Source organism: Urocitellus parryii, chromosome 4, assembly GCF_045843805.1.
Source record: "Urocitellus parryii isolate mUroPar1 chromosome 4, mUroPar1.hap1, whole genome shotgun sequence".
In the NCBI taxonomy this organism is placed as follows: domain Eukaryota; kingdom Metazoa; phylum Chordata; class Mammalia; order Rodentia; family Sciuridae; genus Urocitellus; species Urocitellus parryii.
Genome location: NC_135534.1, coordinates 66,063,534 through 66,090,066, shown reverse-complemented (window position 1 = coordinate 66,090,066; position 26,533 = coordinate 66,063,534). Strand labels below are relative to the sequence as shown.

Here is a 26,533-nt window from a genome sequence, read left to right as displayed (position 1 = left end):
CTGGATTTTTGCAGAGCTGTACAAGAAAGTCCATTCAGCCTAAGTTCCCTGAAGGCAGTGCTTGACCCTTGTGCTTTTATCCCTCTCTGTGGTCCAGACACAAAAGACTGCACAACCAATGTGTGCAGAATGTCTCCAGTGGGGAGCAGGACCTGACCATTTCTCCCTTGAAGATTTAGTGGGCCACTGGATTAAATATGCAATTCAGATCTATTCAGAGGGCACAGGGAGAGGGAAAATGAGGAGTAAAGGTATAATAAAAGTGGGAGAGAAATGTCAGTAGGCCTGTCAATGGGAGTATCGTTGCCCACCAGTGCCACACCCCACAGCCTGGTGACATGAGAAGAGAGTATTATCAAGGATGGATGGAGTATCATTTCTTAACTATACTCCTGTAGTACATAGTCACCCACAATTTTCCATCCTTTTAACTCACCATAACCTTGCTTTGCAGAGGCCGCTTCCTACCTTCTGAAGGCAGGCAAATGCCTAAGGCACTGGCAAAAATAAAAGCCAGACAATAAGTTGGGTGCGTAGATCACTCTTTCAAAAGGAGTCAGGTTAGCTTTTCATTATTCATTTCCAATTGGTTATTCCACTTTGAAGCAGACATTTGTCAATCTCCTACTGTATCCATGTAGCTTCCTCTCCAGAGACACTTCTGTCTAACATGGAAGAGGGCCACAATGTGAACTTTGACCTACAGCAAACTTGGTTAAGCCTTACAGGACTTTTTGTGTTTTTTGAGCAGTCATCCTACCCATTTTGACTTGAAGCATCAAGGAAGCCTTCTGGATTCAGTAGATAAAACAAAATAATCAGGCAGGCAGTGAGGTGGCACTTTCTAGTCAGGAGGGCTGCTGGGCAGGGAGAATTAGGCTTGCCTATGGGGAGCCACAGACCTTCAGATATGACAAGCGTTCCAAGGGAAAGGACTGACCTGGCAGGGATGAGTCTGGGAAGGTAGCTTCTGTCTAGACCAGGGATGGGCTAACTTTCTGTGAAGGGACAGAATGTAAATATTAGAGTCTTTGTAGGCCAACATGCAAAATTGAGAATATTATGTATATACTTATAAAATTAGAGAGAAAACAAATTTCTCAAAAATTTTTAGTGACAAAATTAAAAATAATAATAATAATGGAATAATTTTATGTAATATAGGTCTGTTAATGAGAAGAATGGATTTTTTAGGAAAGTAACATTGGCTGAGTTGGGGTTCAAAATTAGTGTTGACTTTCATTAAATTTATTGCAAATATCAATCCACAAAAAACATTTCTTGGGGGTGGGGCTGGGGCTCAGTGGTAGAACCCTTGCCTAGTATGTGGGTGGCCCTGGATTAATCCCCAGTACTGCCAAAACAAACAAAGAATCAAACAAATAAACACCCTTTCCTTGCTCATGGCTAAAGAAAACCAGGTGGAGAGCTGAATGTGGCTTGCAGGCCATATTTTACCAATTTCTGACCTCTGCTATTGAGAAGAGAACACTGTTCTGCCAGGTTTCAGATTTTGTATTTAAGTAGCAAATAATACCTGAACAAATGCCTGAGAATAGTTGGTTTGACTGGGCCTTACTCAGCACATCATTTAACCTTCCTAAATGGACATAGTCACTCTCTTATTTCCTTACAGCTGAGAAGCAGCCGGAAGCTATGTAAGTGTAAGAGCCTCTTTGTCTTTATGTATAATGGGTAAGCAAGCCATCTCTCATGGCAACCAAGAATACAAGATACAGGATTCACCATTATGAAATAATATGAGTCTCTGGCTGCTGTGACCATTTTGTATGGGGTTCTCTTGGGAGTTAGAACAAGGCTTTTAAAACAAATAGACAAGGAATAAATGGTATTAAAACAATCAAGGGAAAGTAATCAATCTGCCTTGAATCTAGCAGCCAAGAGTATCACAGAAGATCTCTATTCTGGGGGACTTAGGACTCCTCAAAGAAGCACCCGCCTCATGTAGCTCCAAAGGAGATTGAACTGGTGAGAGGTTTGTTCATTCTAGCTGCTAATAATCTCATCTAACACCCCCATTCTTTGGGGTGCCTTTTAGCACATCAGAATCCTCCTAATCTAGACTGCATTTGTGAGAAGGTGATACTTTATAACCTTTATAACCACTGTCCCAATCTGCGTCCATGAAGGGATTTTGGCAGAGTGTTAGTTTATTTATTCAGTCAGTCAGTTCATACTTGTTAAGCTCTTCTTATGAAGAAGACATACCTAGACTTTGGGGAAATGACTAGAGGTCCAGGGCTTGGGACATCCTGATTTTTGTGATAGCTTCTACTTCAATCATAAGGGGAAGTATGATGGTGATGGTGATAGTAATGATAATGAAGATGGTGCTGGTGTTGGTCCTGGAGCTGGGGAGAGGGGAGAGGACAAATCAGCAGACGCATGAATGTCTTTAGGAATGGGGTTGGTGATGGAAGAGGGAAAAGTTCTGTAGAAAGATGAGCAATCAAGGGAAATTAGTGTAGAGCCCCCCCCCCATCCATGGTTTCCTTGCCATGGTTTCAGTTACCTGCAGTTAACCTTGGTCTAAAAATATTAAGTGGAAAATTCCAGAAATAAATAATTCATAAGCTTTAAATCACATGCTTTTCTGAGTAGCTTGATGACTTTTACGCTATCCCCCTCCATCTTGCTCAGGATGTGAACCATCCCTTTGCCCAGGGTCCAGCATGTTCCAACTGTACACCACCTTACCTATTAATTCCTTGTAGGTGTCTGTTATCAGATTGACTGTGGGGAGTGTCACAAGTAACCCTTATTTTACTCATTAATGACCCCAAAGAACAAGGATAGTGATGCTATCAATTTTATTATGATATATTATCATTGCTATGCTTATTAGGTATTGTTATTATTCCCTTACTTTTTTTTAAATCATCAGATTTTATTTAGCATGCCAATACAATTTATCCTGGTAATAAATTAATATGTAGTTATAAAAATGTTTGTGCTATCCAAGAAAAATGCTTTTTAATGTATAAAGTATATGTAGATCCTTCAAACAGCCGACTTAATTTTCAAACTCAGAAGTTGGTAACATCGCTGATGAAAATTGGGAGTTTCCCTATAATTCATGTTTCAAAAGTTTTGAGTTTATCAAGGTTTCAATTGCCCTTTCCATTCTGGAAATCCCCCACACCTGAAATGAGAACTGATAGCTGAAAACGTTCTGATCCCATCTCCTCTACCTGTACAGGTGAGGGATCCACTGGCCTGGCCTCAAGACCCCAGAGCTAATCAGACAGAGATTGGATTAAATCAGTTCACAGAGGTGCTCCACAAATGTCTGTGGGGCTAAATAAGGCACAAGCATCACTCAGAAATCCAATCATACCTGAAAAACCTTGGTTTTACTTTCTGCTTACTATACAATTAATTCCTGGTATGTTCTGTTGTAGTTCTCAAACAACACAGTTGCTTTAAAACAAAATCATTCCTATTATTGCAGCATTATCAACAATCACTGACTGCCAATGCTGTTTGTATTTCTTTTCTCCTGGGATGTTTGAACTTGGGCAAATTTTCTTCCTGTTCTATGCTCACAGTAGACCCACACCAAGGATGTCTGTTCTTGCTTGAAATTCATTGGCAGCAGAGAAAGTTTATATATAGTTAGTACCATCTAAAATGAGGTTGAGAAGTTCATTTCTCTTTGCAGGTCACTGCCCACTAGAGTTAACTTATATTCTGCTCTGTTCATCTGAGCAGTCACTTTGCTTTTCAAAGTTGTGTGGATTACTTCTGGGCTGACAGTGTTCTAAGCAGCAGTGAGACTTCTCATCATGTCACAAATATGCCATATAATGTATGAAGTATATCTAGCATATAATTTTTGATTTATTATGTCTCAGCCTAATGGTTGCATACAGCCATGCTACTGCCAGATTTTTTTTAAGTCCACTTGTTTTAATTTAAACTTCCAAAGATTGTGTGTAGTTTATTTATCAACCAGTATAGAACACTCATATTCTAAGAAGCTTTTCTAATTGCAGGAGCCACACCTAAAACAACTTGCCAGGTATCAGTGCATTTTCATACAGACAGCAAAGTTGTGTTTATAATGGAATTTTTTTCCAATTTTCTTGTGATTCTAATTTCTTGCTACTCTCAGCACTCTAGCAAAGGAAGACTAATAGTTTATCTTCATATATTTCTCTTACTCCCTAGCAACATTTCTCTGTAGGAGTGCATGTTTGGTTTGGTTGCATGCTGTAGAGGCTTATTAGATGTGTCCACATGGACATATTTATTCAGAACAGGCCTCCCATTTTTAAGTTCATTCTCTATTGTAGATGCTCTACTTTTTAGGAGTAGTGACACAATACTGTGATAGGCTAAAAGCACTGAAACTAGCCACAGAGACTTGGCATTAACCTCTCTATGAAATGCAGTTTCATTAGTTTTATCAGAAAATAAACAAAAATCAAGACACAAAAATATGTGCTTTGATCTGGTAAAATAATTAAAGCATTCATTTACTAATTTGGCATGTTTAACTCCTCTCATTGTTAACAACTTTGCTTCCTTCTGATTTTTTTTTTAATCTTGTCATGATTTTTAAGGAACATAAGGACTCTCTACTTCTTCAATCATTTCACTGTAGATTTTTCTTCCTTATTCACTACCACAATAGAACTCTGTGCATGAAGTGTAACAGAAAAAACATGCTGAACAGAACCTGAACATTCTAATAATAGCAAGACTGGGGAGACTGGCTTGGTGAGGGAACTGGAAGTGCAGTACTGATGAAGCAACAAATTTTAAGTTAGAGTAATAAAGCTGATGTCAAATTTCAAAGAAAGGGCTAATTTTAACCATATTGGTAACTAATTAAAAATATATCTTTTAAACTAAGAAATCCTAATGACTGAGGTAGATGATGCTGTTATCAGATACTGAATTAGATTTAAGGTATAAGGGAAAGAAAGTACTGATGTAAAATTATCTTCATTTAAATTCAGATGGATAATTAAGAATGCTTCCAATTCAACATTCTAAACATGAAATCCAGGTATGACCCATCAGGTGCTCACTTTTCTATTTGAAGATGAACTCAGCAGTTGGTGAAAAGATCCACACGCTAACAGAATGGCAAACCACAAAACAGTTGTCCCCGTGAAAAAAATCAGTTACTCTGCGTTTGATATTTCCACCTGGGCTCATTCTCAACTGTTCAGGATATGGATTCCTGAAGGTTTCTTCAGCATTTAACTAATTCTTTGTTGGATGAAGGGGCCAGGACTGTTTCTCCACACATAAATTGATCTTTGTCATAAATCACTTTTATAATGAGAGAGCAGCTAGGACACGTTGCCACGTCTTCCCCATTCTCCAAATCATCCTTGGTGATAGAAAAGTTATCCCCACACGGACAGGGGTAGAAATACGTTTCGGAGTCCTCGTCATATTGGAAGTCCTCCATCTTCACCTCGTCGTGAAACACAGCCATGGGGTCGTTGGGGCCAGCAGAGCGCAAGTGCCCCAGCCGTCTGACAACGCCTCTGTTGGTGTAACTTCCCGAAAGCTGGCTGGGACCCTTCCCTTACTTTTTAAATTAAACTTTAACATAGGTGTGTATACCTAAAAATAAACATAGTGTATGTGGGGCCCCACACAGTCTGCAGTTTCAGCCATCTTCTGCGGTCTGGGAACATGTCCTCAGTGAATAGTGGGGACTGCTGTAGCCATGGCTACTGATTGTTAACCACAGTGCAGTGGATCAACCAAATGTCTTGGGATCAGAAAACATCAGCTCAAATCCCAGTTCAGAAATTTACTATTTGTTTCACCTTGGTGAAGTTATTTCAAATCTCTGAGCTTCAATTTCTTTTTCCAGGAACCTGAAATTTAAATATTATTCTAAAATTGTTTTTGCACACATCAGTAGTGTATACTAATTCAAAAAAGAATTGGCCCCACTGAATGGGGTCAGAAACACTGAACTCCTTCAACTATCCTGGTAAATTATTTTCTTCCCTTGTATGCAAGGTATGCGGTTCAGAGTAGATGCTCCACAACTGTTAGCAATTGTCATACATAGTATTTGTGATATTTGAAATGTGATGAGTTCCTTGTCAAGGCCAGAACTAAACATGACTATGGTGTGTTTGTGCTTGTGTGTGTGTGTGTGTGTGTGTGTGTGTGTGTGGTGTATTAGGGACAGGGACAAACAGAGGATTCAGAGTGCCCGAGATTCAGATGCCCTTTCAGCCTGTTCCCCACCCAGTGCCGACGGCCATCTGCTCTGAGCAGCCGCCTGTCTGAGAGTGGAGGGTATCCATGGAAACCAGTGTGAAGGTTGCCAAGAGGACTCTGTGGCAGCCTGCCAGAAGGGTAAGTGGAAATCAAGTGGAACCGAAAGTGACAGGCTCATGTGTGTTCAATGGAGTGGGAAGTGGTCAGCTGTGAGAGCCAGTGTAGGGCCTGAGCACAGTCAAGCTAGCATTCGGGCACCCAGAAGAAACCTCTAGACAACTCAGGGGGCCCTGCACAGCTGTGCTCCAGAGGGGCACTTTAGAGACTCTCACCAGTAATTTCTGTTTCTATCTCTGTCCCTCACCTCTTCTCTACCTCTCTTCTTACTTCCTGTGGAAGGAAATTTAGTAAATACAGTACAGAGAAGAAAACTTTATTTAAAAAAGAAAAAATTTAATCACCTCACATTAACCACCATTCATAAGTTGATGCTTAAATTTTGGTGTTAGTTTACCGTTTTTTATTTTTCTTGAGGTTGAAATCATGCATTTCCAACTCTGCATTCTTCTTTCTAAAAAATTCTTTTGAGTCAGACATTTTACTTAGAGGAATAGAAAAGCGGGATTTATAGTAAGATAGCTTCTCCCTTTTCATCCCAGATTAGCCTCAGTTAATGGCTGAGTCAGAAATAAAGAAATGATCCCAAATGGATTTTCCTAAGTGAATGCTATCATACTGCCTTAGCTGGTAGCACCCACTGCATCATTTTCCAATTTTTGAATTGGAGATTTTTTTAACATTTTTTTAGTTGTAGGTGGACACAATACCTTTATTTTGTTTTTATGTGGTGCTAAGGATGGAATCCAGTCTCTCATGCATACTAGGCGAGTGTTTTTTCTCTGAGCCACAACCTATGCCCCAAATTGGACATATCTTATGTATTTAAGCAGCTTTGATAAAGTCTTGTGAATGAAGGAAATAAAGAAATGGAACACAGGGAAAGTAATAGGGGTTGTTTTGCTGTTTCTGAAATGAGCATTGAGATTTAAAATGTATACTTTTAGGGAGTGGGGGGCGCATGACTGTAATCCCAGCTACTCTGGAGATTGAAGCTGAACGAGCACAAGTTCAAGGTTAGCCTGGGCAGTTTAGCGAGTCCTGTTTCAAAATAAAAAAATTAAAAGGCTTGGGGTATATGTCAGTGGTAAAGCATGCATGAAGCCCTTCTTCTTGATTTAGTGGTGCAAGAACCAGGGGTCCTATTGTTCCTGTCACTCACCTGTGTACAACTGGGAAGTTGGGAAGGCACACCCTAGTGGTGGGAACTGAGTCCTCACAGCCACCAACATGTTTGGGGGAAAATAGACATTCCATGTGGAGGGACCAAGATGTCATTTCAATCTGAATGTGTCTCAGATGGACTCATTGTGTAAACCATTCTTTTTCTGATTAATTAGTGCAGTTCTGTAGAATCTAGAGCGGGACATTTCATGGGGATGATGTCAGCCATCCTGAGAGCTGTGGGAAAAGGCTAGTTCAAGGGGAGCTTAGCAGAGTGCTGGCAAACCAGGGCTCACACGGGGCCTCCGTAGTATTTGTGCTTTTCCCCAAGGCATTATAAACTCTTCATTCGCATCATTTAAATAATTGCATACTATACTATCATGTGGATGTAGCCTGTTTTATTTAACCATTCCTATATTTCTGGATGTTTCACCCATTTTCAATTTTTCACCACTGTTAATTCAAAACTAACTTCCTTCCTTGCTTGCTTGCTTCCTTCCTTCTTTATTTCATTCTTCCCTTCCTTCCTTCTCAAATAGCTCCATTTCAAAGTCATAATTTAGAACACCAGCAATTTAGTGAACAGAAGGAGTTTTATAAATATATTGTTCTGCCCCCCTCCTCCATTTTCCTGATGTGACAGCTGAGACTGGCAGCTGGGTGTGTGATTTGTCCTGTAGTGTAGAGAGGTGGTTTCACAAGAGGGAATGGAATCCAAGGCGTTATGGCCTCATGGCCCAGTGCTCTTTTCTCTCCCAAGCAACCTTGCTCCATCTCTTGGTTGTACGTGCTTATGTATTTCACAGTCCATCACATAGGATGCTCCAGCTAGTCTACTCAAGACCCTTGAAATCCCTGGGGTCACGGTAATGCAAGTGTTTCTACCCTTAAAAAATATTTCTATCCTTATAAGTATTTATTTATGAGTAAATACTGTCATTGTCATGGCAAACTAGAAAGCAAGGACTCTCATTTTCAGCTTAGAGTCAGCTTGCATGATTGAAAGGAACCAGTGATAACTTGACCACTCCATACTGCTCTGCCATGCACTTCTACACTTTCACTTGAAAAAAGGAATATATGTTTGGGAGAAGTTTGAAAATCAACACAAAGTAAACCCCAAAGTGAACCCAGATCAAGGAATGAAGCTTTATTTAAGCTTATTGACTAGCTTAAAATTAATTCAACAAATATTTTTTAAACCTTGAAGTGAAGAAAACACTGAGTTAATCTAACAATTGTTCAAAAGAGAGTTTGTATTCAGATTGCTTCTGGTTTAATTTGGGAGACTGTTTTAATTGTAGGTTTTATTATTCGGGTATTGGAAGACCAGTTGGGAAGATAGTTTATTCCCCCCAGGAAACACCAGGCAACACTAGGCCACATGGGAAGCAGTTGGAGAAGCATGGGCAAGAGACATTGTTTTGGTTTTCTTGGGAAGGAATGGTGAGGTAGGGTAAGCAGGCTAGGCAGGTTGAGGATTGGCTAGTTTGAAGAGTTTAGATTGCTCTGGGACTTAGGGGCTGTCCATGTGCACTGAAACCTGGTCTAGAAGCAGTAGGACACAGAATAGTGACCCAAATGCAAGACCCTGTGAGAGCCTGATAAAGGAGATATGGTTGGAGAATGGGCATGGGTTTGTTTGCACATGAAAGGCATTCTCACAGGCTGGTTGCTTACTGTCTCTAGGAATTGGGATGGGGATAAGGGACAGTTTTCCTGGGATCTTTAAGACCCCAGATGCTAAAACATCAGAGGAAGAAGACATGTCTAATTCATAGGCCAGGCAGATGCTCAGTGTTAGCATTCTATAGGGTAAAAGTTGTAGGTAACAAAAGAGAAGTACCCTTTGGGTGTTAAAAGAGATTGTTTTTACAATACTTGCTCTGACACAGCCTTAATGGAAGAAATGGCTTTCCAGCAGGGCACGTGAGGGCAAGCAGCCCAGCTCCTACCACTCATTGGCAAGCTGCCCACCTTGGGAAAATTACTTAAACCCTTTCAGCAACGTTTAAACACTCATTTATTCCATTTATATCCCAAGATGGCAGGTCAAGCAAATATCTCAGTGTGTCTCTCAATGTACATGAGCCTGCAACAGGGTCACCTGGTGTACCTGTGTAAGATGCAGCTTCCTGGAGCCAGAATCAGACTCTGAGGGTGGGGCTCAGGAGCCTGCCTTTTAACAAGTCCCTCAGTCCTACCCTGTGTGTTTCCTAGAAACACTGGAGTTGGAGACAGCCTAGAGGAAACAATGCTAGGCGCCTTCTAGAATATAAAGGGTAAAGTTCTAAACGCTCACAAGGAGATTTTTATGTACTTCTTACAAGTACAGGCTTTACCATGCTTCAGAATCCTACCCGTCAGCTCCTGGCCTCGGTCACATCTGCTGAGTAGGTAATAAGCACATGTACAATAAACACACCTCCCCAGAGCCCTACCTCCTGCAGCTTGGCCAGTCTTAGGCCAGCTGCTTAGGGAGGCTAATGTTACAGATGTTCTGATACCACACAGAAAGCCCTGAAACCAAAAAACCAAGTCCTCAGACTGCAAGAAGTTTCCAATCACAACGTGGCCATGATATAACTGTGTGATTTCAAATTCCTGATTTATCCCCACGGGTTTCTATTTTTACCTCATTTTTTAAACTATAAACTAACTGGAAGTGATTTGGGCAGTTTCAAGGGAAAATACATGAGTAAAATTTATCAAACTATTGCTAAGTCCTTTGACCTGACTGAGTAGTGCTGTCGCAGGCGGGTGCCCTATAAGCTGGGGCTGGAAATTGAAGGGGTGGGAAGACTAACATTCACTAAGCACCAGATGCCACTCGTACCTTGGCATTGACATTTTCAATCCTCACAGCTACCTGTGAGATACATTTTCCTGCTTCACTTCCATATGGTGAAGTTCAGACATTTCCACTCCCTTGCCCAAGATCTCCTGAGAAGTATGGGATGCATAAGGATTTCCGGCTGGCTCTGCCTGCTCAGAGACTCTGTTATTGCCCAGCCAGAAGTCTCCAGGCCCAGGGGTAGTTGAAAGGACACTCCTTTACCATCTAACTAGTGATCCTTACAACACTCTGGTGATAGAGCTTCCAGGTTGTGAACTGATAACTCGGTCCACTGACCTTCACAGAGACGATTCTTCTCAGATCTCTGAAAGAACAACCAAATTCCTGGCTGCCTATTTTGCTCCACATTTTCCTTCCCACTCCCTTAATAATTATACAGTAATTATTATGTTGGTAATTACCTCATTAGTAATTTGGTTTGAGAAAGGCCTTTATAAGCTACGAGATTACAAACGACAAATGCAGTTTTAATAGCCCTTAAACACTCATTAAGAGGAAAAACAGTTTTCCTGTACAATATTTTGAAAACTGTTGGCATCTCTCTTAATTAATGTTTCTTTAAAGAGCCCAAGGTTTTCTTGTCTGAAGAGCTGGTTTCCAAATAAGCAAAAGTGCAGAGCGGCCTCAGGGCCCACCACGTCCTGGGTTGAGACATGGGCCAGGGCTTTAGGAAAGCTGGAAAAGACACTGGACTGACAAGGAAATTTGTATCCCGGTCATGGGTCCCCAGAGCCAGCACCTCAAAGTCCTTTCTGCTGAAATCAGGTTAGAAGCCCCTGGAGGCCAAGTCTGTCCTGCTCGGCTCTCCCGGCAGCCCTTGGCTGAGGAGTGAGGCACTGGGACTCCTCAGTGCAGCAGGCCCGGCTCCTCAGTCGGGCTTCACTGACTGCCATGCACCCCCACGTCCCACCCGCCAGTGACTCAGGCCACAGGCACAATTTGGAGTCTGTGGAATTTGCTTCCACCATCCTATGACTGTGAAAAACCTTACGTCTCCCATCTTTGGGAAATTACTGTCAACAAGATTCAACTTGTGTTTGTGTTGACATTTTTGCCACTGCCCCCAACTTCATAAAGAAGAATGCAACTTCTCATTTATGTGCCCGAGCACATTGAACAATACTTCCAGTGCCATATTATTCGTTTATGCAGAAAGTATCAGAGTCTTGGCTGCCAAGCCTGGGGACAGGGACACAGCTACTCCTGCCTACCCCTCCCATATCTCGTATCTGGATTGTGAAGGTCATCTTCCTACTAACTGGTCTCCCTGCTTCTCTCTTGCCCAAATGGTAGCTTTTCTGAATGCAGCAGCTGGAGGAAATCTCAAATGAGAACCAACTCATTGGGTCCCCTTGGACCCAATGGTGGCTTCCCATCTCACATAGAAAAAAGTCAGACCCCTCACTCTAATGTACAAGGCCCTGCCCCGACTGTCCTCCCTTCACTTATCTCACTTCTTGGTTTCTAGCCCCTGTTAGCTCTAGTCCAGCTCTGCTGGCCTTGGCGTTACTTAGACACCCCTCCCGCCTCAGGGCCTTTGCCCTCTGCCTGGAACACTCTTCCCCAATATGTCTACAAGGCTCATTTCCTTCAGTTCTCTGCTCAAGTGTCACTTGATCAGAAGGGCCATCCTGTGACTCTAGGTAACAGCAAACAAAAAGACATATACGCACATGTGACTGTCACCTTTTTAATTTTATTTTAATATTTTTTAGTTGTAGTTGGTCACAATACCTTTAATTAATTAATTAGTTAATGTTTTATATGGTGCTGAGGATCGAACCCAGTGCCTCACACATGCTAGGCAAGCACTCTGCCACTGAGCTACACCACCAGCCCCAACTGTCACCTTTTATTGCCCACCTAATTTGGTATCGTTGGGCAAAAGGAAGCCTGGCCTGGGCTCAGATCTGCTACTTGTCAACTCAGGGATCCTCAGCACCCCATTTTAATGAAAATAGAATAAATCTAATGAAACTGAGATGATTAAATAAGAGGGTTTGGTAAGGTCAAGAACTTGCCCCCCAAGGCACAGAGCCAACATTTGAATCCCAAATCACAGTAGAAAATAGATATAAATGAAATTAAGAGAGAATCTCTTAGAATCTTAGAATTTCTATTGACTAGAGAATTTCCACACCATTGCTAAAAATTCATTCATTCACACACTTGGTGTCCATTGCCAATGGACAGAAATGCCTCTGCAGGTGGTATTTACTGGGTAGAATTGGATCATCCCATCTCAGTAACATGACTGGACCTCGGTGCCTAGCTCCTGGAACAGCAGAAAGGATCAATTTTCATTGATCTTTTTCTAGGCCTAACCTTGATATCCCTTCCTGTCTCCCCCTAAATATATCAAAGCACCCAAGGAGGGAAGCGTGTTCTCCTGCAGCTGAATTTCAATGGTCTCAGGTTGAGGTTTCAGAAGCAAGTACATGACCATTGAGTAGACAGCCCTTGAATCTGCTGCCCTTTCCTCTCCCTTCATGTGTGAGTTTTGTTAGCTAGCACGGTCACTCTGGTCACTCTCGGGCCATCCATCATTGTCCTTGTGAAAGCCCTTTTGTACTGTCTCCTTCTGGCCCTGTGTTAAATGATCTCATCTGGAGGAGGGGATCAGCAGGGGAGTTGACAAAGGGCAGAGGGAATTTAAGAAAATACTTTGAGAAGCTGGGTGTAGCTCAGTGATAGAACTTGTGCTTAGTATGTGCAAGGTCCCAGTTCCATACCCAGCACCACCAAACAAAATAACATGGCGGGGAACCCCAAAACCCAACTTCTATTACATTTCATTAATTCCTTATATCAACACAGCAAAGCTCAGGAAGGTCAGTTCTTGAAGTTCTGCAGCTGGTAAATGGCATAATTGAGATTTCAAACTCAAACTGCTTGATGGGCCATGCTTTGTTCTTGCTGAGGATGAATGCAGATTACAGGACAAGTGACCCAAAATAGATCTCCCAGCAGTCCCACCAACAATTAAACCGTTACCCAACAATAACTCTCTTTGAAGTAATTCAAATTATACTTCTTACATAGTCACACTGGCACCCATGGTGTGCCTGGAGCCAAGGGCTGTGCCAGGCACTTTACGGACAATATTTCCTGTGTTCATCATTCTGTGGTAGCAATTTTGGTGTTTCTCAAAGTGTGTTCCTATGACCAACTGCATAACATCACCCAAAGAACCTGTTAAAATAGAGATCCCGAGGCTTCAGCCCAGGACTGGCAACAGTGGAGTGTTCGTCATTACAAATTCTCCGATATATTCAACATTCAAAGTTTGATAGCAATTATTCTTAAAAGATAAATCCTTTGTTATTAATGAAACACTGAAAGTCACTTGTCTTTTTTGAAGCCTTTGTACATTAAGCATTTGTACTTTAATGCAGTTATTGATTCTTTTAATGAATAATGAGTTTAGGAAGGATTCAGACAGGAAGTTGGAACTCAGTTCAAGGCTAAGTTGAATGAATTTTACCTGGCACCCAGAGGAATTTGAAGGAATTTATTTTTAGGACACACTACTAGGTCACAACTATAAAACTCAAGTCCTGATATAAAAATAGTCAGGAATTTGTCCTGTAGAAGGAACTTCTATAATATTCTATAACATTTCTAATACAAGCTTCTCAAGTATTTAAGTAAACTATAATAAACTATATCAAATAAGATACAAAATTAACTTGATATCTTTTAATGATCATCAACTGTGTATTAGATGTAGTGGGTTACAAAAACAAACAGGCCAGTGAATTCTTTTTTTTAATTTATTTTTTTGTTCTTTTTAGTTAACATGACAGTAGAATGTATTTTGACATAGCATATATACATGGAGTATAACTTCCCATTCTTTTGGTTGTACATGATATGGAGTTACACTGGTCGAGTATTCATACAAAGTTATGAAAGTTATATCTTTCTCATTCCCATCACCCCTCCCTCTCCATACTCTGTCCTGTCTAATCTGGTAAATCTCCCCTTCTCCCTCTGCACCCTCTCCTCATAATTGTGAGTCAGCATCTGCATATCAGAGAAAACTACTTGGCCTTTGGGTTTTGGAGATTGGCTTATTTCACCTAGCATGATAGCCTCCAGTTCCATCCATTTACTGGCAAATGCCATAACTTCATTCTTCTTTATAGCTGAGTAATATTCCATTGTGTTTCTGTACCACATTTTCTTATCCATTCATCTATTGAAGGACACCTAGGTTGGTTTCATTAGGTATTGTGAATTGAGCTTAGGCCAACAAACAAAGAAGAATTAATACTAACTTTTCACAAATACTTCCAAAAATAATTTTTAAAAAAAGAGTGAAGCTCATCTTATAAGGTGAGTATTATTCTGATAGCAAAACCAGGCTAAGACAGTAGTCACCTGTGGAGGTGGGAGGCGACAAAACCCAGGAGTCACATGCTGGCTCTGTGACTCAAGCAGGTAGTTTTTAGAGGGAGGGTGGAGACAGGGAAGTCAGAAGACCTTGGTGAGGACAGTGGTGGTAAGGACAGTGGTGACAGCAGCCCATGCACACACCTCCACGCACATAGAGTTCACATCCTCTTGCTGTAATTTAATCTCTGGGTATCTCGTGGCCATGGATATTAAGAAGCTATTGTAGGAAGCATGTAGCTCATGAGCAGATGGAGATTGCGCTTTGTCAACAAGACTGGCTCTTCTGCCTTCTTTCTCTTCTCCCCAACCTCTCCCTCAGGTGACGCTGTTTCCCTGTTGTTCCCTCACTGTCATCTAAGAACTGCTCCCTCCAAGTAACACCCTGCCGGCACGCCCACAGCCTCATTTTACAGACTTGGATTCGGCTCCAGATCTGGTTATTTGGTTATGACCATTGCAGTTTAGACTAATCCTTTGACAAGCCACCAAGTGATGGCTGCTGTGCAATCAACCTTTTCTTTTCAATCCCTTTGGTCTCAAAATAAAGGACTACTTTGTGTGTTGGTATTAGAGCAAAGCCTCTTACCATTTGTAGTGAAATCTTTATTGAATGCATGAAAGAGAATTAGTTCAAAATAAATGTACTTGTAATCCGGGATGCCAAAAAAATTCCCATCCTGTTGGGACCACTTTCATTAGTTGACCTGCTGGAGTGCCAAGCAAAAACATGATAGTAAGACATAGGCCCATTGGAGTCCTTGTGAGTTTGAGTCCTGGCACTGCTAGAGACTTACCAGCTCTGTGACTTTACCTCTCTGAGCATCCATGTTCTAATCTGTAAAATAGGAAAAATGAGTTCTATCTTGAAGGTTGGTTTGAGATTAAATTACATCAAATATGTAAATCCATTTTAAGTCTCCTGGCACATTGTACGTTGTCACTATTTGGAAATGTAACTTTTACATTGAACAGAGACAACTTAGGACATTGTAAGATGACTTTATTTTTGCTTCTAACTATCCCTTTAAATTAATTATTAGTATTATTTTTCAATATTGAGGATTGGCCCCAGGGTGCTTTACCACTGAACTATATCTCCAGCCCTTTTTATTTTTTATTTTGAGACTGGATCTAAGTTGCCCAGTCTGACCTCAAACTTGCAATCCTCCTGCCTCGGACTCCACCATGCCTGGCTCTGCCTTTAAATTTATTCTATGGTGCAAGTTCTTCCCTTTCCCTTGGATGAAATTTGGGGCAAGTCTCATGACTTGGCAAATAACAGTAAATAAAAGTTCTCTAGTCATTAAAATGTCTGGCCCCATGTAATAGGCAAAGGGGTAGCCTACTTAAAATTGGTATTCTTCTCCCTCTGGCTCTCTGGCTTGTTCCAGGGGAGGAGCCTACAGTGGCACTTTGACCCTCTGTCCCTCCCTGGCCCCACCTTGAAACCTTCCAGGGTTTCTGGCAGGCAGCCAAACCAGAGAGGCAGGTTCCTGCTTGGACTGGCCTCTGCTGGTGGGTGCTCTGGCCAGCAGGTGTTTAGGTGTGCTCAGTCTCTTGCGGGTGCTTTGCTGGGCTCTTTGGAGACCCCCACCCATTGCCGCAGACCTCGCCCTGCAGGCCCCTTGATAAATGTGATCCCTCTGGCTGGTATCGGACTCCTTTCTCATCTCTGAGCATCCTCCTTCTTCCTATCTGTGAGATTTGTTAGCCCTCTCGAGCCCCTCTGGTTCAGGGAAATAGCACTGTGCACTTTGTACTGACGAACACAGAGTAGGAGTCCCCACAGCACAGCCATCTGTATCTCCTTCACTCTGCACCTGGACCATCCAGCAAACCATTTCCTGAGACTTTGGGTTTCACAGACGAGTCAGTTCTTGGTCCACCATAGCTCCAAGGTTCAGGTGTCCCTGAGCCTTTCTTGTGATGTCAGTTGAAAGGGGAACAGTCCCTACACAGATCCCAGACTCTTGCTAATGTCCCTTCACCATTCTCAGCCTTTCCTTTGGAAATCTGCATTGGGAGCCCCATGTCTTGGTGCTCCATCCAAGACTTCCAGTTCTGTCCTGGGACATGGCTATTAATGGTACCATTCTTGTTTAATCCCAGCATCTCTTGATGTCCAAGGTCAGGACACTTAACCCCTCAGCCTGTCTCCTTCTGGAAGATGGGAATGATGATAACGGTGGCTGCCTCACAGGGTCTCTGTGAGCAGGAGATGAGAGGAAGCAGGAAGCATACTGCACCCAGTTCCTGGTGCTGAGGAGGCTCTTCGTATGCAGGCTGCTTTCACTCTCATGGCCATTATCACAATTAATCTCAAAGCAATCAATCTCTAACTGGGAAGGCCACTTACTCTCATACCCTTTTGTTACCAACCCTTCCTCCCTTACTGCTTGGCAGAGCGCATGTGCACCCACGTATACCCGCTCGCTAGCTGATGCTCAAGCAGGACTGCATGTACAGTGACTGTTTGGGGGAGTCTCCCTGCTGCCCTGTCCCCCTCTACCACCACTGATAGGTTTATCTCTTTCCACTGTCTCTTGCAACTACCTAATTGAGAGGTGGGTCTGTGTGGGCCAGCTGCTGCTGGTCTGCTGCTGGGTTCTCCTAATAGCACACAATTTCCTGAGGCAGAAAGATGGCTTCCACCTATTGTTGGAAAATTGCTGGTGGGAGCCTCTGTGTTAAATGATTATAAGCAGGAATTTGATTTTTTAATCTCAAGCATTAATACTCTGCATTTTGCCCCTCTGCTTTTAGTTGTTTCCTCTTAGGCTTAACCCAGTCTGGCTTTGCTCCAAATGAGAAAAAATAATAGGCTGGAAGGCTTGTTTTAAACTCGTGATGCATTTTTCTGTTACCCGTCACAATGATCTTTGGCCCCACACCATTGGTTACAGACTCTGCTCAGGGCTTTTTTGTCTCCCTGCATCTCTCTGGGCTATGGCAGCTTGCCGGTTTCTGTTTTCGCGACTGAAAGGCTCAAGGGTCACTCCAGTTGAACTGGGCTGACTGGGCTGTGCAAAATAACCACACAAGAGACACAAATACCTTTTTGTTTGGGGTCGCTGTGACAGCTCCTCTGACCTTAAGGGTCCGCAGGAAGAGAGCCAGAGCACGTGCTGACCCCTTTTATTGAGGAGAAGCTATTCAAATGAGGCAAGGGGTCAGGTTTCAGGGGGCTGAGTCTATCTTCATGATGTCCACTGTCAGCAGGTTGACTGACACCTGGGTAGGCCACACCCAAGGGCACAGTAAGAGAAGGGGACACACACAAGGCGCTTCCATGGAAGATCCTATCCTAAACAGGGCAAGGGGTTATATTACAAAGGAACAGGCGAGCGTAGCTTCACCCATGGGGCTGTAGCAAGACACACCCATGCACAGACCCCCGACCCTCAAACCCAGGAAGGGTGGGGAAAGCTCTGCCACATTTCTGTGACTGAGTGCCTCAGCACCCAGCCGGGGAGTGTGACTCAGTCACGTGTAAGGTTGGTCTCCCACAGCAGCTCCCATACCATGTGACTCTAATCATTTGGTTTTTGGCTTTGCTCTCTGTCTCTTATCCCAAGTGCTAATACAGGCCTGGGTCATGGTGCCACTCTCTGAGGCTTCGGATGAGTCACTGTACCTCTCTGAGCTTAGTTTTCTCATCCATAAAGTGGAGAGTTGCTCTCAGGATTAAATTAAATAGTGCAAAATCTCTGCTGCTTGGTAAACCCTCGGTGAAGGTGACCATCTTATAAGTGCTGTAGGCGCTCCATAAATGAATAATTTGTTACCAGAGTTGACACTGGGTTTCCTCATTAAATAAAGCATACATGAATCCACAGCACCTGTTGTCCCCAAGTGGTCTCTCCCGAGCCTCTCATTGTCTCCAAGTAGCCTGAGTCACGCAACTGAGATATCTTCCAGGCCACTTTGTCAGTAAATTCGGTAAGGGGATCTATTTAAAATTAAAAGCCCAAATTATTTTTTTGTTTCCATTTCCTGTTAGTTAAGCTGTTTTCTCCATCTCAGCTTCCTGCAAGTGGTCATCTCATGCTGAGAACAGAAGCTGAAACTGCCCCCAGCCCTGGCCCAGGGCCAGTGAAAGTCAGAGCACGTTAACTGTAACATATATCTGCCTCACACCATTTGGCCCAATCTCCATATGTGTATTTCCTGTTTTTTTGTTTTGTTTTGTTTCCAAAAATTATACTGTTTCTGCTGGGGCGCTGGGGCACACACCTATAATCCCAGTGGCTTAGGAGACTGAGGCAGGAGGATCATGAGTTCAAAGCCAGCCTCAACAAAGGCAAGGAGCTAAGCAACTCAGTGAGACCCTGTCTCTAAATAAAACAGAAAAAAAGGGCTGTGGATGTGGCTCAGTGCCCCTGAATTCAATCCCTGGTACAAAAAGAAAAACAAATAAAAAAAAAATTAGACTTTTTCTGTAGGATAGGAGAAGGAAACTACCTTCCAGTGTCGGCCAAACTGCACTTAGACTTATTTCCCCTTTTTATATCATTCTATCTTATGTCTGATGTGGGTAGGTGACCAAATCCAGCCAGTTGGGATCCCAGTAGCCTCTTGCCTGTGCTCCAGTAACAGTTTCTCTGCTCTGAGGTCTCCAGTGGCTCCTACTATTTCCAGCATCAGATTCAAGCTCAAATGCTTGGCCGCACCTCACCATGCCATCTTATGTGTCTTTCCTGCCCTTCCTATAATTCCCAGCTACAAAAGAAAGTGAGCGCTGGGTGTGGTGGCACATGCCTATAATCCCAGTGGTTAGGGAGGCTGTGGCAGGAGGATCGCAAGATCCTGGGGATGTGGCTCAGTGGCCGAATGTCCCTGAGTTCAATCCCCAGTACCCCCACAAAAAAAGAAAGTGAACTTCTTCAGGTGCCATCCAGCTCTGCCAGCTCTGTGATTCCCCTGCAGTCTGGTTCACCCAACAAGCCTTTCCATAGAGCCTGCTCCATGCTGGCCCTGGGCACCAAGCCGCTAGGCTTGGGCACTCAATAGCTCAATAGCTTCTCACAGGCCTCCCATCTACGTAGGCTGTCCAGAGACACCTCAGCAGAAGGAAATGTATGTGACAGCTGGGGTAGGAGTCCTTGACCTGTCTGGGGATTAGTGATGGCTCACAGAGGACATCTGAGTGGAGTCAAGCACAGAGCATGGGGCCTGGGAAAGCATTCTAGAAAGAGGAAACTATCATTAAAGAACAGAGGTGTGCAGCGGTTTGGCAAAACTGCTAGGGAATGAGAGAGAGAGGCAAAGAGCCTCTGAGGTAGGCTGTGCTAGACTGGAATCTGCATCCAGCTGGGGAGCCTGGCCTTGATCCCCCAGACGTGGAATTCACAGAGGTCATTTAATCAGGCCAAGTATCTGTTCAACTGTGGCCATAATTGTGTCTCCCTTTTGGTAGTGTAATTTTCTCACGTGACTAGGCACCCATTTTTAGCTTGCTATTCAAATAAGAGAGATTGTGGGATTCTTTTTTTGTGTGTTATTATTGTTCTTTATACCGGAAACTGATTAATGTAGCATAATGAGAAAATGTCAGATCCGTAATTAGTTGTTCAGTCTTGAATTTGATTTTGGCCCTTCAGTTTATTAGCTGTGTGCCCACCTATGGCCTTGTCATGGGGATTAAAGACAGATGTGTTTTTGCAAAGCATCTGGTACACTGTAGACCCCCATGTCCCCTCCTCTTCTCTCCCTGACTCTGTGGCAGGTCAGAGTCTGGTAACCTGCACAATTGACAGGTTAAGAAAGCTGAGGCATTGTTGTAGGCACTGATGTGACGGTTTCCTTTGAAATGTTAATTGCTTCCCCCAAAGATTGGGTATTCTGAAGGCTTTGTTTGCCTAGCTGAACCCTGGTGCTGGCTCTGGAGGATGTGACAGACTCTGACCTGCCATTCCAGCTGTTTGAGAGGTGTCACTGAAGACAATGCCAAGCACTGAGGCTGTGTTAATGAGTGTGGACATGATCGTCTTCCTGTGAACAGCTATGGGAAGCTTGGAGGAGGGAAGGATTGCAAGAATTTCAGTGCCTCCCTTTCTCTGCCTGAAAACCCTTACTGGTCTTCTAAAATACCAATAAGATTCCTCTGCAAGCTCCTTAGACTTCCAGGTCCCTTGCTTTCTTTGGCCCTGCTGTCTACCTTGTCATTTCTGTATTGGGTGAGGGTCACTGCCCTACTCAACAGAAGTTCTTGAAGGCCAGTTCATGTCTTCCTGTTACTCAGGATGCTTTCTCAACGCCTGTTGAACCAAATAGCCAGCAGAGGTTCAGAGACATGAAACAAGATTTAAAATGTTAGCTGAGTACCTGCAATGTGTAAAGTGAATGTTCATAAATGCTGGCTGCCCAGTGAGGTGAGCCAGGGGACTTAGGCAGGGACCTGTGATAAAGGTGAAAATTGCCTTTCTCAGGACATGGACCTTCTCCTGATGGGCCCAATATTATGCCAGCTTGTGTCTTCAGCCTCTTTCTTTTGTTGCTGCCTTTGTTATTTTTGGGTTGTGTCTGAAAGTCAGTTTCCCCAGTAGAAAAGAGAAGGAAAAAAAATTCAAGGCAAGCACAGGCCATACAGACACAGACCAATTAAAGTGCTTCAGGCTTTGGGAGGGCAGCCTATGGCACTTAGGATGTGGAGTTGGATGGCCTAGGTTCCATTCTGACCCTGATGGCTGAGACACCTCAAGGAAGATCTCGCACTTCTCTGGGACCCAGGGGGACATCAGCCTTACCAGCTGGTGAAAGAGCAAGTACATGAGTCTGCCCCTGCCCCTCTTGTAGACAGGGAGTAAGGGAGTCATTTGTCTGGGGCCCTTCTCTTGCCCCTGGGCAGTTGGCCTCTAAAGGTGTCAGCCACACCACATCACAGTCTCTCTGGGTGTTAGCCCAGCAAGTGATGAGCTTTACCCCGCTGCCTTATGATGAGGTTCTACATCCCATTTTTAAGTAAACCTCTCTGGATTTCATGGCCTGAAAAAACAGTCTCACATTTCCTCAGACTCTGACACCTCTGAGCATGTCTGTTACTTCTCCTAGAGCTAGCAGGGTGCTGAAACTTGCTGGGAGTTAAGTTGCAATAGAAAAAGAAAAATAAGGAGCTATGAAAATTTAGTTGCGCCTGGTAAGGGAAGTCCATAATTCACTCACCAGACTGCCTGCCCCACAATCCATGTACCCCAGGGGGACTTCACTTCAGATGAGCTGAGGGGCAGGGGGAGCAGCTGGAGGCAGGATTTAATGGGGATAAGCTCCAGTGAATCATTAGGAACAAGAACCAAAAGTGATATTTAATGCAATGAAAATGGCATTGTGGGGATCATCTATTTAATGTTTTTACACTCAATATTATTTAATCATTTCTGATATCTATTCATGCCCCAGACCATCAGGCTTAGAATTCATTCATATTTATAAACAAAGGTATGATTTGAGGCCGTCACACAAAATGATAACCAAGAATTTATAATATGTTAAAAAATGCTGTCTTGTCCAAATTTGTGACAAATTTCTGGAAATGAAATTGCCAGATCAAAGGTTATCGATGTGAAAGGTGTCATTCGCTAATTCACACATTCAGTAAACATCCTGTACCTAGGATGTACCAGACACTGTGCAGAACCCTGGAGCTGCAGACTGCCCCTGGGTTGGACCAGCCTACCTTTCCCATCTGTTTGCCAATGGGGGTACCCGTATGCTTCTTCTTTGCCAGTCTGCATGAAAGTAGTGGTAATTCTCAATGGTTTAAAGATTTAATTGTAAATTAAATACATAAATGTGAAAGGGAAATCTTAAATAAATATTGATACTACTTTGGAGTAGGAAAGGACTTTTAAAGTGTAACCTCAAGAGTAGACATGATAAAGGAAGAAGAGCAAACCACATCCAAATTTAAGGTTTATATAGAGATTTGAGGCAAAAGACAAACTGGGAAACATAGTCACAGAGAATTATTGTCTTTTGTTTTTATCTATAGTAGAGAATTCTTACAAATAAGGAAAAGAAAAGTGAACAATGAACTAATTGCTACATGTTATTTTTACAATGAAGAGGTAAAAAAGAGGGTGCTGAGTCATTTGTTCAGCAACACTGGTCAGGTGCATGCTGAAATGTGCCAACTTCCAAACCAGGCACCAGGGACATGGACGTGGATCTGACACCTTCTCTGCCCCCCAGGTCCCACAAGTGGGCTTGGGAACAAATACCTAAAAGCACAGCATGGGAGGTCAGGCAGAGAATCTGGTAGAAGGCCCAGGCATCAAAGGAAGCAAGAATCATCTTCTTAGAAGGAGAGAGAGCAATGTCAGGAAAGGAGACATCCCAGCTGAATTTGAAACCAGTTTTATTCAGATATAATTTACATAACATAAAACTCCTTCCTTGTCAGTGTATATTTTAGTGAGATTTAGTAAGTTTTTGCACTGGTGTAGCTATCTTTAAAAGACAGTTTATGTTGCCTTCTCTCAATCCCAGCCCCAGGCTGCTACTGATCTTTCTACATTTTGCCTTTTCTAGAAATTTCATATAAATGAAATTATATGACACCAATTATTTTCTCTCAGGCTTATTTCATTTAGCATGTTATTATTTAGGGTTAATTCTGTTGATTTGCATCTTTTTATTGCTGTGTAGCACTGTATTGTGTGGATATACCCATTTTGTGTATTTGTGCATTAGTTGAACATTTGGGTTGTTTCAGCTTTTGGGTGACTATGAATAATGCTGCTGTTAAAATCCATGTACAAGTTGTTAGCAGATGTGAGTTTTCATTTCTCCTTGATACTTAAGAGTAGAATTGATGGGTCATATGGTAAATGTGTGGTTATCATAGAAATAATTTTTTCAAAGTCCTATTCTATTGACCATTCCCATCAGAAATATATGAGAGACCCAGTTGTTCCACATTCTTGGTGACTTTTGGTATTGCCAGTGTTCATAATAGCCATTTTAGTGGATGTGTAGTGGTATCTAACTGTGGTTTTAATTTGTATTTTCTTAATTATTAATAGTGTTGAGCATATTTTCATATGCTATTTGCTTTTGTATATCTTCTTTGGTGAATTTGTCTATTGATATTTTTCCTGTTTTCAAGTTGGGTTGTTTGTCTTACTATTGAGTTTTAAGAGATCTTTATAAAAGTATTCTGGACGTAAGTCCTTTATGTTTAATAAAGGACATATATTATGTATGTCTAAGATATATATCTAATATGTCTAAGAGGTGTGTGTCTTAAACTATGGTGCTTATCTTTTTATTGTCTTAATGATGTCTTTTGAAAAGTCAAAGTTTCATTTTAATAAACTTTATCTTTTTTTTTCCTTTTGTCCTGTTTGAGTTTCAAATTCTAAGAAATCTTTGCCTATTCCAAAACCAAAATTATTTTTTTCCTGTTTTCTTTGGGAAGTTTTATGGAAATTTTATAGTCTATAGTTCATTTTTAATTATTTTTTATGTATGAGGCAAGGTAAAGCAGAGATTCATTTTCTTTTCATATGGATATCTAGTTTTCCCAGCACTATTTGTTGAAAAGTTTACTCTTTTCCCCAGTGAATTATCTTAGCACATTTGTCAAAGGTAAATTGGTCATGTATGTAAGCCAGTGGTATGATTTAAGTGTTTAACAGCTATTATCTAGAAGAACTTTATGGGTACAGTTGGCCAATTTCCTGATGTGATACTCTTGCATGCTATCTTTCAAAGCTACTATTAGTTTCAAAATCCACTCACTAAATTCCTGAGAATTTAATAATCAATTCTATAAACCAGTAGGAGTCAGATTCAGCACACTACTATATACAAAGATCCATCTCTGAACTCTGTTTTCTGTTCATATATCTGTGTGTCGATGCTTAGGCCAGTAACATAATTGATTACTATAGCTTTTATAAGTTTTGAAATCAGGTGGTATAAATCTTCAGATTTTGTTTCTCTTTCTCAATATTATTTTGGCAATTTCTTTTTCATTTCCATAGACATTTTAAGATCAACTTGTCATTTTATTCAAAGAATCCTGCTGAGAAATTGATAGAATTGCTTTACATTTATAGATTTTATCAACTTCTAGATAATTGCCATCTTAACAATATTGAATCTTCCAAGCTATGATGAGTATGGCATATATATTTATAATTACCTCTTCAGTTTCTCTCAGGGATGTCATGGAGTTTGAAGTGCACAGGTGTTGCACTTCTTTCATTAAATTTACTCATAAGTATTTTATTTTTCTTAATAATATTGTGAATGGATTTTTAGATTTTTATTTTCTCATTGTCTGTTCCTAGTATATTATACAGAAATATAATTGATTTTTGTGTATCAATCTGGTATCCAGAAGCCTTGCTAAACTCACTCATTGTTCTAGTACCTTATTTTTAGATTCCTGATGAGTCAAATTAACTCCTAGTTTGAGCAGTTTTAATTTTTGACTATCCATCTTCATAATAATATCCATACTGCACACATGGGCTTTCTTTGTGTGAGACACTTTCCCAGGTGCACAGAGGCCTGGGAGCTGCAGGCAGCCTATGACTTGACGTAGATATTAGCTGCATGTAGAAGGAGCCATTTACTTAATAAGGGGACCCAAGCCCTGACACTTCCCATTGTAACTGTTAGCCACATCAGATCCTTCTAAGGAGAGAAAGATTTTTTTCTGCTTATCTTCTACTCATGTGAGATCAGCTTCAGACTTTATATACTGCCCTTTTATATGTCCAACATATGCTTTACTCATTTTGGAGTGCCATCACATCCAGTAAATACATGTATTTACATCCAGTAAATACATGTATTTACTGGATATTAATGGATAAGAAGAGCGATCATTACTGATTAGCATACTGGCATTCTCTTGATGCTTCTCTTTTCTCCCATTCACACAAAGGCAACTGAGAGACAAGCAAGCAACCACACGTGCTGCGTAGATCCCAGAGATCCTCTCTTAACCCAGGCATTTCTGGCTAGGAGGAAGCATCTTCCACACCCTTCAAAATGGGGAGAAAATGTTCTCTCAGCCACTTGGCAACCCTCTAGGTTCAAGGATGGTCTTTTCTTTTAATCTACTGATCCTGCTTCCTTTAACCACCGTCTCCTGACTATAGCTTGGCAACTGACTGCGTTCACAGACTGCCTGTATCAGAGTTCAGCATGGAGCCTGCTTTCTTTCACTCTAATATAACCAGTGTAGACAAGATTTTTGAACAGAGACTTGATATGTTTCCATGACAACATAAATTACCCATGAAAATCTGTAGGAAGATTTTAGGCCATTAAGGCTTTAAAGCTCTGCCTTCTTCCCTCTTAAAGCACTTAAGAAATGTTGAAATTTTTATTGTGAAGAGGATAGGGAAAGAATTTGATTTCCCAAGGATTTAGATACATAATAAATAAATCTGGGGCTTTGGGGAAGAGAAATGAAATTTTTATGTGGTCCTAGTTGGCAGTAATCCATTATTCTAAGTCTCCACTTTTGTCAAGAAGTGATTTGTACCAATTAACACATGCAGCTATTCACAGCAGTAGAACTTGTTCCTTGTGTAATTCTATTTCGTTTTTCTTGTAAATGTCAACCTTTTTCACATTAGAAATGAAAGAATGGCCTCCATTCTCTTCTTTCACAACTCTTTCTGTCCAAGACCAAACCTTCTTTCCTCCCTTCCTCCCTCCTCTGGGACCTGGCTTCCTCTGTGATGGCTCTCTCTGCTGTCTTTGGTCTCTCCCTCTATAATTGCTCTTTCACTCTCTCCCCCTTGAGTCGCTGCATGC

The 26,533-nt window shown here is 41.9% G+C and overlaps 2 protein-coding genes across 3 annotated transcripts in view; one reads left to right on the top strand and one right to left on the bottom strand.

Moving 5' to 3' along the window:
* Map6 (microtubule associated protein 6) overlaps nucleotides 1-26,533 on the top strand; it is a 73,364-nt gene that overhangs the window by 16,110 nt on the left and 30,721 nt on the right. The gene's annotated exons all lie outside the window — the stretch shown is intronic.
* On the bottom strand, nucleotides 5,141-5,473 carry LOC113181664 (diphthamide biosynthesis protein 3-like). The gene is made up of 2 exons (XM_026387263.2): nucleotides 5,370-5,473; nucleotides 5,141-5,294 (listed from the first exon to the last, which is right to left on the bottom strand). The coding sequence occupies exons 1-2, from the start codon at nucleotides 5,471-5,473 to the stop codon at nucleotides 5,225-5,227; spliced, it is 174 nt and encodes a 57-aa protein (XP_026243048.1). The 3' UTR covers nucleotides 5,141-5,224.

Bases quoted from the DNA above. Each gene is read 5' to 3' on its own strand.
- LOC113181664 (XM_026387263.2), bottom strand. From the start codon at position 5,473: ATGGCTGTGTTTCACGACGAGGTGAAGATGGAGGACTTCCAATATGAC. The intron at 5,295-5,369 runs CAAGGATGATTT...AGTGATTTATGA, and splicing joins GGGGATAACTTTTCTATCAC to CAAAGATCAATTTATGTGTG.